General features: G+C 48.2%; 1 protein-coding gene across 1 annotated transcript; it reads right to left on the reverse strand.

Moving 5' to 3' along the window:
- Nucleotides 1-617: 617 nt before the first annotated feature.
- Nucleotides 618-4,527, reverse strand: HRH3 (histamine receptor H3). Its single transcript, XM_015881696.2, has 3 exons — nucleotides 4,289-4,527; nucleotides 3,768-3,934; nucleotides 618-2,937 (listed from the first exon to the last, which is right to left on the reverse strand). The coding sequence occupies exons 1-3, from the start codon at nucleotides 4,500-4,502 to the stop codon at nucleotides 2,077-2,079; spliced, it is 1,242 nt and encodes a 413-aa protein (XP_015737182.1). The 5' UTR covers nucleotides 4,503-4,527; the 3' UTR covers nucleotides 618-2,076.
- Between the last annotated feature and the right edge of the window lie 6,560 nt (nucleotides 4,528-11,087).

Below are 11,087 nucleotides of genomic sequence, written 5' to 3' on the forward strand. Positions count from 1 at the left end.
TTCATTTGGTCAGTAAGTAACAAACCACAGCATGGGAGGTATTCTCACATCTGATTTGTCGGAGATCTACCTGTTAGCCACAGAACAGGAAGAGTTCTTAATATATTCTGTTAAATTTCCTTTCTGGTAAAACGATAGATAAGTACTTTTTCTGGAGGATGAAAACATGAAAGCTGCTATTTAATACCAGGTATGACAGTCAGAACCAACAATTCCTCCACCCTTTCCTGTAGGTGTAACACAACTTTCCTTTTATCAGTCTGGATCCTGTAGCCTTCTCTCTCTTTATGAGTGAATGAAAAGAAACACAGCTGGAAACTGGGCCCTCATTCACATCACCCACTGCAGGGAACCTGCTTTAGCACGGCATTGGACTACCCAGTCTCCAGAGGTCTCTTCCAGCCCCAATGATTCTGTGATTATGATTTAGTCTTTTTTAGGCAGTTGAGTGGATTTCATGAGTCACAAAGATTTAACGTAAGCTTTTCAGATGGAGGCTGCGCGTAACGTGCTCTGGAAAAGAACTATAGGCAGAAAGAATTAAGTGCCACGCTGTCACCACCAACTCTGGGTGACATCCAGACCCCACTTAATCAGCAGTACAAGAAACGCAGCCATTTCAGGAGCCTTTTCTTTATTGGCTTTAATCGTCTCTTTAGACAAATACATTCACGTTTTGCTTTCAGTTGGATTCCATCATTTCTAACAACATCCTGTTTACCATGAAATATTTGGCAAACTTCATATATAAGTGCTTTACTGCCATTCTCAGAGGGTAGTAGACACAGGGAAGTACACGAGGCTCAGCAGTGCATACTGGCACTTCTTAGTACACTTACTTCGAAACACGTATTTTAGTTCATATTTCATGGTCTGACGGAACTTGTCACAAGACTGTAATATCATGTACACAGAACAAGAGATCATTTAAACCTGGCTTCAGGTGACAGCTCAACAAACATCGCTGGAATAAAGTAGGATGGCATCTTTTGTTTATTCCTAGCAACAGCCAAGGAACTGTATACAGCAGCTAAGTGTAGTTGGCAATCACAGCATCATAAGCTTGTGGGTACAACTTCACAGCATTTGGGATTCCATTTATAAATGTAGTTTTCAGATGTATGATCTCAAGCTTCCTTTGCAATACTGCTAAACACAAGTGCTTGCCATGGCAACTGATGATGTACTTGTATTACTACAGCAGTGAGCAGTGCCAGCAGAGATGGGAGTTAGTCTTTTGCTTTGCGATCATACTGCCTGTTCCCAAAGAGCTTATCGAGTCGACGTGGGCAAGCATGACAAAGAATGAGATGGGAAGTAGAAATAAAATGCCCAGTATCTCATGTTAGGTTACAGCCCTGATCTCTTGAATCTGATGTTCTGCCTGTGGAAAAAGCTGGCTGATTGCTTAAAAAAAACAATTAAAAAAAAATGATAATTGTGTCGCTCGGATCAGCTTGACCAAAGTCTCCTGCTCTAAAAGGAAGCCTGGCTGTAGACTGGTTGGGGCAGAGATGTGCCCCTTCTTGGACACTGGAGAGGACATACCTTGCACCGTATGCAATGAGGATCAACATTATGGCTGTAGCTGCTGTAGTAGTAATGATAAATGAGGCATTTTTTCTTTCTGGGATTCATTCTTGCTGTATCTTCTCATAATAACTTAAATGTAAGGAGAACGAAACAAAACCCCTTCGCAGAACAAATGAGGTTTGCAATGACATAAACTTTAGTTTAATGATTCAAACGTTAGTGTAGCCCGGTGGGTTTGGGGTAGGTCTTTATTTTCTGCGTTTCTCATTTCAACAAAACGTTGGTGCTGCTCAGGCTGACTAGGTGGCAGCAGAGCTCTGCTGTGCTGGTGGAGGACACATCACTGCCTGTGGTGAACGTTAACATGGAAAAAAACCAACCTCCTCACTGCTCTTCTGCTTGGTTTTGTTGGTGATGAACTGGCATAAGTTAATAGTGATCTCCCAGCTGCCTTCCTCACGTGCTGCAGAGCAGTGATCCCAGCTTCTGGAGAAGCAATATTACGCCTGTGTTACAAAGGCTCTCCTGCACACAAGGCTAGCTTCATTTCCAGCAGTTCTGCAGGGGATTGTGAGGTTGAATCTTCAGCTTCTTTGGACAGAGGAGTTTAATAAAAGCTCTTCTGAAGCTGTAGTGACAGAGGGGATACAGGACGGGGTTGACAGCTGAGTTGATCCACAGCAGCCAAAAGGAAGTCTCGTACCAGTAGTCAGAGATGCAGTGGCCGTGGCAGCCGGCACGAATAATCATAAGGAGGGTGTACGGAGCCCAGCAAATCCCAAAAATACCCACAATGACTGCCAGCGATTTGGCTACTTTCTTGTCTCTGGAGAGCCTGAAGCGGTGGGTCATGCCCTGGGAGACTATCTTCATCCTTTTCTCTAAGGACAGTGCTGAATCCTTACAGCCCTTTTTGTTGCAGCACTGGGATCTCCCCGAGCTGGCTGTCAACGGGTCTTTTGCTCCAGTGGAAGCTGCTGCTCGTGCTTCGCTCTTAGAGAGGCTGAGGGTTGCAGCCGGCTCCTTCTGCTCCCACTTGTAGCACTTTGAAGGAAGCTTTGCTTCTGGGCTCATTTCCATCTCTTCAGCGAAGGACTGGTTGTGCACTTCGTGGAAAACATCCAGGCGTAGTTTGGTCCGCTTTTGTATGTTCAGGTAAATGCTCAGGTTGAAAAACATGACGCTGATAAAAGGGGTGAAAAATTCCAGCGTGGAGGCTGTCATGAGAAAGTACCAGTTGTAGAAAAACTCAGCATAGCATTCCCCGGTGGGTATGATGCTCTCACCCGAGATATACTCCCAGCTGATAATGGCAGGTCCATAAAGCAGGAATGCTAAGACCCACACCATCACCATCTTCAGCACTGCTCGCCTGGTGTTGCCTTGCTGGGCTCTGTAGGAGACCTGCAATGAGGAAACCTTTCTGTAAGCACGGCCACGCACACCAACTGGTTGAGGCATTTCACGAACGCGCTGTTGGCATTTCTGGTACAGCTGCAAGGCAATATCACAGCGCTCTAACAAATCCCCATGCTACAGGCAGCAGGAGCAATTGCTGGATATATCACACACCTGCCAGGAAGACTTAGAACCTTCATCTCGCAGCACCAGAAAGAGACGTGAGTTCTGCTCGGTGGAAATGCATTGCTTTGCTTCAAACCCAGCAGTTTGCTGCTCCCAGCCTCATACCTGAGCTGCCCCCAGCTATGCTGCACCTCCTGGGGACAGGCATGCATCACACACCGGGCATTCAGCTCTGCCTTGATCTGAACATGAGCACCGTGCAGCTGACCCAGGTTGTTCTCAGAGTCAAGGAGAAACCAGGCACCTGTGGCTGTGATCAGCCTGGGCAAGGCTGCACCACACCTCGCAGTACCCACAGACTGAGCACAGTGCCCTGCTGAAGTTGGTACTGAAATCTCCCCAGCTTTGGGTCTGCAATCTGCTTGTCTGCCCCGGAGATCACAGATCTCTGCAATTCATAGCTGCCTTCCTGTCATCTGCAAAGGAACACCAGCACAGTGGGGTCCAGGATATGTTTTAAATACGCCAAAAACACTCATCAGAAACCAGAGCTCAATTAGGTATTTGTGGATAACCATTCCTTTCCATCTCCAGGCTGAAAGATTAACAATTCTGTGGACGACTGAGAAAGCTTTTAATTATTGAGTCTTATCTGGAGAATAAAGCAGGAAGAGAATCATTTCCCTCTCGGCTGCTGTGCCGGGACTCACCGCTCTTGTCACCGAGAGGAATCTGTCATAGCTGATCAGCACGATGTTGAAGACCGAAGAGGTGCAGAGAAGGTAATCAACTACCAGCCAGAGTTTGCAGAGGCTTCTCCCAAAGATCCATCTCCCTGTCAGCACATAGGGCACGTACAAGGGAATGCAGAAGGCACCTGCAACCAGAGGGCTCCGTTTGTTCAGACACGCGGGGCCGTGACCTGCAGCAGCACCGCCGCCCGTGTGCTCAGCTGGGCTCTGCTCCGCTGGGTGCGGGATTGGGGCGTTGGATGTGGGATGTGAGATTTGGGATTGGGATGTGGGATACGGGATGTGGGATGCGGGATGCAGGATGTGGGATGTGGGATGTGGGATGTGTGATACGGGCGGCCGCTGCGGGGCAGAGGGGTCGGGGAGAAGCGGCGCTGCGGGACGGAAGCCCGGAGCTGCGGCCGGGAGAGCGGCTGGACCCCGCGCCGCCCTCGCCGCGAAGTTTCGGACGCGTTGCTTCGCGGCGGGCGGCACTTTACCTACTAAGAAATCCGAGATGGCCAGGTTGAGGAGGAAGAAGTTGTTCTGGGTGCGCAAGCTGGAGTCCGCCACGAAAGCCAGCATCACCAGCGCGTTGCCGGCCACGGTGACGGCGATCAGCAGAGCCATGAGCGCGCCCAGCGCCGCGGTGCCGGCGGCTGCGAAGCGCCCGGAGGCGGCGGCGGATCCGTTCAACGCCCCGCCGCTCTCCATGGCCCGCACCGCTCCGCACCGCCGGAGCTGCCGCCCCTCCCCGGCCCGGCCCCGCCTCCCGCAGCCGGGGCGCATCCCCCGCTCCCCGCCGCCGCCCCGAGCATCCCCGCACCGCTCGCACGGAACGCTGCCGGCCCCTCGTTCCTTTGTCCCTTCGGTTCCCTCGATCCTTCCGTAGTATCCACGCGAGTCCCGCTAAGCATCCCCCCAGAGACAGAGGCCGTGGGGAGTGCTGACGATTTCTGCCCCGATGTCGCGATGTGGATGTAAACGCCTAATTAAAGTCAGCCCCGAATGCCCTCGTGCAGGTGGAGGAAAGCAGCGATGCTCTTGCCCATGGTCCTCACGGGCAGCAAGGGAAAGGTACAGATCTCGCCCTGCCCAGCCCACGACCTGCAAACCGGGGGCTTGTTGCCCTTTGCTTCTGGCTGCAGGGAGTCGATTCCTCCTCCCTCAGCTCGTTTGGCTTTTCATAGTTAAGGGAGTTACTTTTGCTTGAATTTATGTATATATATATTTTTCCAAAGCTCGAGCAGAGGATGAAGGAGCTCCAGCATCGCGGCAGAGCTGGCATTTGCTGGCACCTCTTCCCATCCCTTCACTTTCGGTCCGGGCTGGCAGGAATCGCTGTGTCCGCCCCGGCTCCACCACCGCGTCCCAACAGAGGAGGTCACTGTGAGCCCGTGAAGCGCTGCCGGGGACAGAGAGCGGGGCTTCGAGTCGGGTTTATGGTGGGATGATGTTTAACAGCCGACTCTTTCATTCCGCGGCTGTTTGAGAGCTCGCGCTGTTTGTAATCACCAGCTATTCAGCCAGTTGTTAGTATTCATTAAGACATCTATGCATTCCAAATGACTGCGTGCATAGGGCGGCACTGACACTGCGGGCTGCTCCTTAGCTGTCAGTCATTATTCAGTTTGTTCCATCAGAACAGAAAGCAGAAATCATGCTTTGGACCGAAGGTAATTTACAAAGGGATTCCAACATGTTACCTGGACTTTTCAATTACTGTTTAACCAGAATGACCTGCCTGGCACCTTGGGTCAGTAAGGGACAGCAGAGCTGGGCAGAACAGAGTTTTCCTGCTCTGTTTCTCTCTTGCTTCAGCAGGACAACTATCGATCCAATGTATTTCTGCAGTCATGCTGTGTTGGTAAAGAAACAAAGGAAATCACCCAGCCTAGAAGGGTTAATTAGCAGATTACATACAGATATGCAAGCAGATAGTACAGTGGCTCATGTTTTGACCTGGCTTATGCACTACATAAGTCACATGTAGATGTCATGTTCATAAGTGCTTGTATGTGTTCATTAGGGTGCACTGATTAGTCTGTTGTCACCTGTCAGGGTTTTCTTCTTGCCCTCAGAACTGTGTATCACCTGGTCCTCAGGCAGACACAAGAGCAGATAACCAGTATAAAGATCCCAACCCAAAGCTCCCTATTCAACCCAATTCTTAAAGGCTTCTGGAATGTCTCAGCTGAGTGTGATGAGGCAACTGAGGAGCCTCGGAGAGCAGCCAATGCTCTCAAGTAATGCTTCCTGATCTCACGGTACAGCTGTGCTGGCAGCTCTGCTCTATACCAGAAGCTCTCAGGTAAGGGCAGGAGTGAGGAGCTTGGGGGCAGCCTTACTGCTGTTGGTAAGCAGTTCTAGTCCTGTGGGCTCTCCTCTCTGCTTCCTTCGCTGCTTTGCTTTTGAGGAACACTGAGTTTGGATGTGAATTCCACAGGTGCTCTATGTCTTTCAAAGCAGACAAGGGCAATATGTGACTATTTTGGAGCGGCTTTATACTGAAAGTGATGTCTGCACTTGAACTTTCTTTTAGACTCAAGCGCTGAGTGGATAAGAAGTAAATAACCTTGTAAAAATGGCTGTTCTAGGTGGTTTCTCTGTGATGTGAAACCTTCAGGCTAAGAGGCAAATAACTTCTGCAGCTTTCTGGTGTTCAGGAATCTGTGTGTATTACTCTAGAGTGGGATCTATCCAATTGCCCCAGGACCTTGGGCTGAGCCTGGTTGGGGCAGCCTGCTCTGCTGCTTACAATGGGAAGCACTCAGGGACTGTTGTGGATGTGCTTTGTGCGCATCTGGCTTGGTGACACTGGCTTCTCTTTCCCTTGTTTACTATTTTAGTTTGATGATCCTACAGGGACCAATTTGGAGTTTCTTTCGCTCAGCTCTATTTCCTCAGTTCAGCATCTCATTTACGTTGTCTCTCGTGACTTGCAGAATTGCACAGAGTTTTACGAGCCAAACAGAGAGCTATGGAGAAGTTTTGCCTTCCCAAGAACTCCTGTACAAACAACAGGAGCTTCCACGTGGGACTGTTCTGGCTGCTGAAGATGCAGTGCTGGGATCTGTTCTTAGAGTAGCACCTTCCTCTCCATGATCATCCATGCTACAAAACCAGTTCTCAGTTGCTTTAGAAGAGTTGTAGAGATGGTGCTGTTCAGTTAAATGCTTGTTCTCATCTTAGATTTTCTTGGATGCTCAGCATCTAATGAGCCACAAAATCCAGATGTGAGGATTGGATTGCTCCCTTCCCTGGGATGCATGTCAGTGGGACTGTGAAGGGACAACTTGGCTGGCTTACTTTGGTATTTGTATCTTTTATCACTTAGGTTTGTTTCTCTGCAGTGTTTTTGTAGCTCTGAGGTGTATATTGAAGCATGTATTAAAAACAGCACCCATTGACAACTTCCCAGCATAACAAACCCAGAGCTGGGAGGATATTCCTTTGCAGCTGGCTTATTAATTACATGATTGACAACAGCTCCCACCTTCAGGGACTGTGATCTTTCACAAATAATGAAGTGCTAATCAGGACTGAATCATTAAAACAAAACCACGCTGTCTCTCAGTTTGCCTTGGAGTATTCATGACCTGAAATCTTCCACACATTTCTCAGTCAAAACCAGTAGAGGTGGTGACAGCCCCATTCTACATATGAATAACCACCACCTCCATGCAGCAGCAGAAGGCTGGAGGGGTTCACAAATTCACTGTGCCTCTGTTCCACACACAGCTATCATTTGGTGCTTGCTCTAATGATCTTGGCTACAGCTCCAGAGTCATACAGTGCTTTTACATCAGTATAAGTTCCTCTATTGTGGGTCAAAATACCCCACCACTGTCTGAGCTCAGCTGTGCAGAAGCACAGGCACATGCAGCCCATGTGCAGCTCCTGTTGGCTGCTTGCTCAAGGGGAGAGATGGAAGCTGGAATAGACCCAACAAAGCCAGTGTATCAGGTGCTAATGATGAAGGGGTTATTTGTAATTCATATAGACATGTGTCCTCTGGATGCTGATCAGCCTTCTCTCAGCATCCCTCTGCAGAAGAACTTGAACTTCAGTGCAGGTTCAGATATGTATCAATGCAATTACAAAGTAAAAGGACAGCTGTGTCCTGAAATGGGAGAGATAAGAAAATCAGAAGACACAGTACCAGGACTGCTTAAAGGGGAAATGAGATCTTTCAAGACACCTTCACTTTGATGCGTGTCTGTCTTTGCACTCTCACAAGTGAGAGCTTTACAAGAGAGGTCTCTGCTCTTCCCCAGAGAAGGGAGAACAGACTGGGGCACAGCAAGCCCCAAACCTCCACCAGATGCTGTTACTGCTCTGCATTATTGCCTTTTTTTTTTCCCCTCTGCTTATTTCTGCCCTGTGGAGCCAGCTTGTCTGTGGAACAAACTTTAAAGAAAGAAATGATTTAATAACCTCTTTCTATTCATGCCTTTACTGATGAGGGTTGAAAGTGCTCTGGCGTTCACACAAGTATCTGTGCTATGAAGCCCATCCCTTTGTTTTACTTCTTTTTCTTCTGCCTTTCATCGTAGGAAATGTTTATTCAGTTTGGAAAAGTTCCTTTTCTGAGATCCCTTCATGAGTTTGCAGTGCCTGGTAAGGGCAGCACAGTGGAGAGAAGAGAGACCAGAGAGGCTGAGGATGAAATCTCCAGAGGAGACTTTGAGCTCCTGCTTTGCCAGAGCCCAGCTGCTGCACAAACAGGGAAGCCAAACCCTAACAGGAGCTTTGTATAGGTAGCATCAGAAGATGAGATACAGAAAATGCCATTTCCCACAGTAGTGATACTTCTCCAGCAAAATGCTGCTCTTAGACACCAGCAACAACTTGTCTGTGAAGCCTGGGGAGCTATTAGGACTGATAAATAGCATGGCAAGCTGAACCTGCATGGAACATCATGAAATGAGCAGCTGGGCTGCTGAGCCAGGTGGCAAAATGACTTCTACTGGTGGCGGGGTCACACTGCAAGAGACTGAATGGAGCAAGCTTTGTGTTGGATATGAGCCCCATTTCTAGCTTTATGGAATCGGCAGCACTGCTGTGAGCATCAAAGTGCTGAGCTTTTCTGCTCTGAGGGAGGAAAACAGGTACAGCACAATGAGTAATGCAGTGTGTCTGATCAGAATTAGCACCTGGCTCTTGTCAAGGCCAATTCAATATTGTGTTTTGAAATGAAAATTTCAGAGCACAAGGGGAATAAAACCAAAAGTCATCCTGCATCTGTCAGCTTGGACTCAATTGGCAGCAGCTGTTAAGGCCCATAGATGTTTTCAGAGAGAGACAGCAGGGTCTGAATAACGAGACATAATATCCATAAGCAGCTGTAATCAGCACTGGAAGTATTTTGCCATGTGGAAGAGTAAACATTACAGTTCTGTTGACAAAATATCAGTTAAATTTGGTACTCTGCTAGGGGATGGCTTTAAAGAAGCTGGGCTGGATTTCACTCCTAGCACTTCTGATGGCAGAAAGTAGTGCAGGTGTGGAGCTTAGCGAGGATGTACCAGCAGTTCCAAGTTGATGCTGGTATTGTTCTCGGGTGGGCATAAAAACAGAGCAGCTGTAGAGAAACAAGCTGGGCTTCTCTGGGCTTTGCTGCAAGCTGCAGAGCTGTGTGCTCCTTAATTCTTAATCAAATTCTATAAAACTTAATGGTGCCAAGCAATTAGAGGAGTAGAGTTTAAGCCCACTTATGGCGCCCATGTCTTTCTTCAGAGCTGCCATGAGGTTCTTGAGGGAGAAGATCTGCAAATGTCAGCTCCCTGCTGGTCTGTGGGGGCCCACGGGCAGGAAACTCATTGGTAACCTCATGTAATATTTAAGAGGTTTCCTGGACTGATTAATTATAATACTTTATGTAGTAACTATCATATCTCTCATATGTATCAAAGTTTAATTCTGTTTAATTCATTACTGCCACTCAATGTAGGCCCAATTCTCTCTTACAAAGATATTACCATATTGGTTCATTGTGTGCAATAGGAAGGAAAGTGTAGCTCCCTTTCCTCCAGATGCTTTCCAAGCAGAAATATAAAGCTGGCTTGTCACCATAGACCTCCATGGTGGATGAAGACTTTATCTGAAGTGTGTGGATTTCTTATGAGAAGAGAACAGGATGAGGTGTTCAAGGCTTGTTGGGATGGGGCTGTGGGCAGCATGAGCTGGGGGGGCAGCCAGCCCATTGCAGGGGTCTGGAACTGGATGAACTTTAAGGTCCCCTTCAACCTAAGTCATTCTGTGCTTCTATCACATCAAAACCTCCACTCTGCTGCCCAGGAGGATGGGAAGGAGATGCCAGCAAGGTGCAAGTGGAGATGCAGACAGAATCAGCTCGGCTGGACCGAGGCTGCCTTGATACCCACTGTCTGAAATGTCAGCATACAGTCTGGGTGGTGACTGACACCTTCATCAGAAGAGCTCAACCCACACACCCATCTCTTGTGGATGAAGAGCAGGCAGAAGTCACCGGAGATGCTGCTAATATTGTTCCTAGCAAGTCTGCAGGAAATTTAAGCATCTCTTCAAGGGCAATCTGTGAAAGGCATTGCACTGTAAAGTCCAGCAGCATTGTAGTCAGTCATCAAAGCACTTTTCCCCCAAAGGAAGATGCCTTTCAGGCTAGAGGAGAATATGACCATCTGTCTGTTCAGCCCTGATCAGCTCTGCTGGATTCCTTGACCCACCCCTGTGAGTCATGGTCACCCCGGCTCCTCTGCCCTCCTTTTCTGTGCTTGAACAAGCCAGAAGATTGCCAGAAGCTGCCTCCTCTGCCTTTCTGTTTCCTCACAGGCCCTGAACTATGCCTTGCTAGTCTCTGATTCCTTATTTTTTCAGGCTTCCTTTTGATGTTTGCTATAAGTCAGCAGAGACTAATAGGGAATACGTCAGGCATCTGAATATAAAATCACAGTGGGGAGGGATTAAAAGGGTTACAGTGATAGGAGGAAGGCAAAGCATTTAGGAAACATCAGCTCTCTGCAGGAGAAATAACAACAGTGCTCAGGATGTTTTTACCTGTCTTCCCTCTACCAGGACCAAACAAACATTCCTGGCTGCTTTGACCTCCAGACAAGCCAGTAATTTGAAGTCAGAGTGGTACAGAGAAATAGTAGAGGACAAAGAAACTTAGAGCTCCCCTGGGTCCTGAGAAGAGCTGGAACCTAAAGCAGCTCCATTTACTGGGTTAGCTTGCAATGAATGACATTTCAGCAACAAGAGCTGTTACACCAGCCAGCGTCGTGCATGCCAAGGCTTCTGTCCTGTTGTGCTACATCT

The sequence above is a fragment of the Coturnix japonica genome, chromosome 20, assembly GCF_001577835.2.
Source record: "Coturnix japonica isolate 7356 chromosome 20, Coturnix japonica 2.1, whole genome shotgun sequence".
Taxonomy (NCBI): Eukaryota; Metazoa; Chordata; class Aves; order Galliformes; family Phasianidae; genus Coturnix; species Coturnix japonica.

Bases quoted from the DNA above. Each gene is read 5' to 3' on its own strand.
- HRH3 (XM_015881696.2), bottom strand. From the start codon at position 4,502: ATGGAGAGCGGCGGGGCGTTGAACGGATCCGCCGCCGCCTCCGGGCGC. The intron at 3,935-4,288 runs GTAAAGTGCCGC...CTCTGGTTGCAG, and splicing joins CATCTCGGATTTCTTAGTAG to GTGCCTTCTGCATTCCCTTG. The intron at 2,938-3,767 runs GTGAGTCCCGGC...TCCTCATTGCAG, and splicing joins TCCTCTCGGTGACAAGAGCG to GTCTCCTACAGAGCCCAGCA.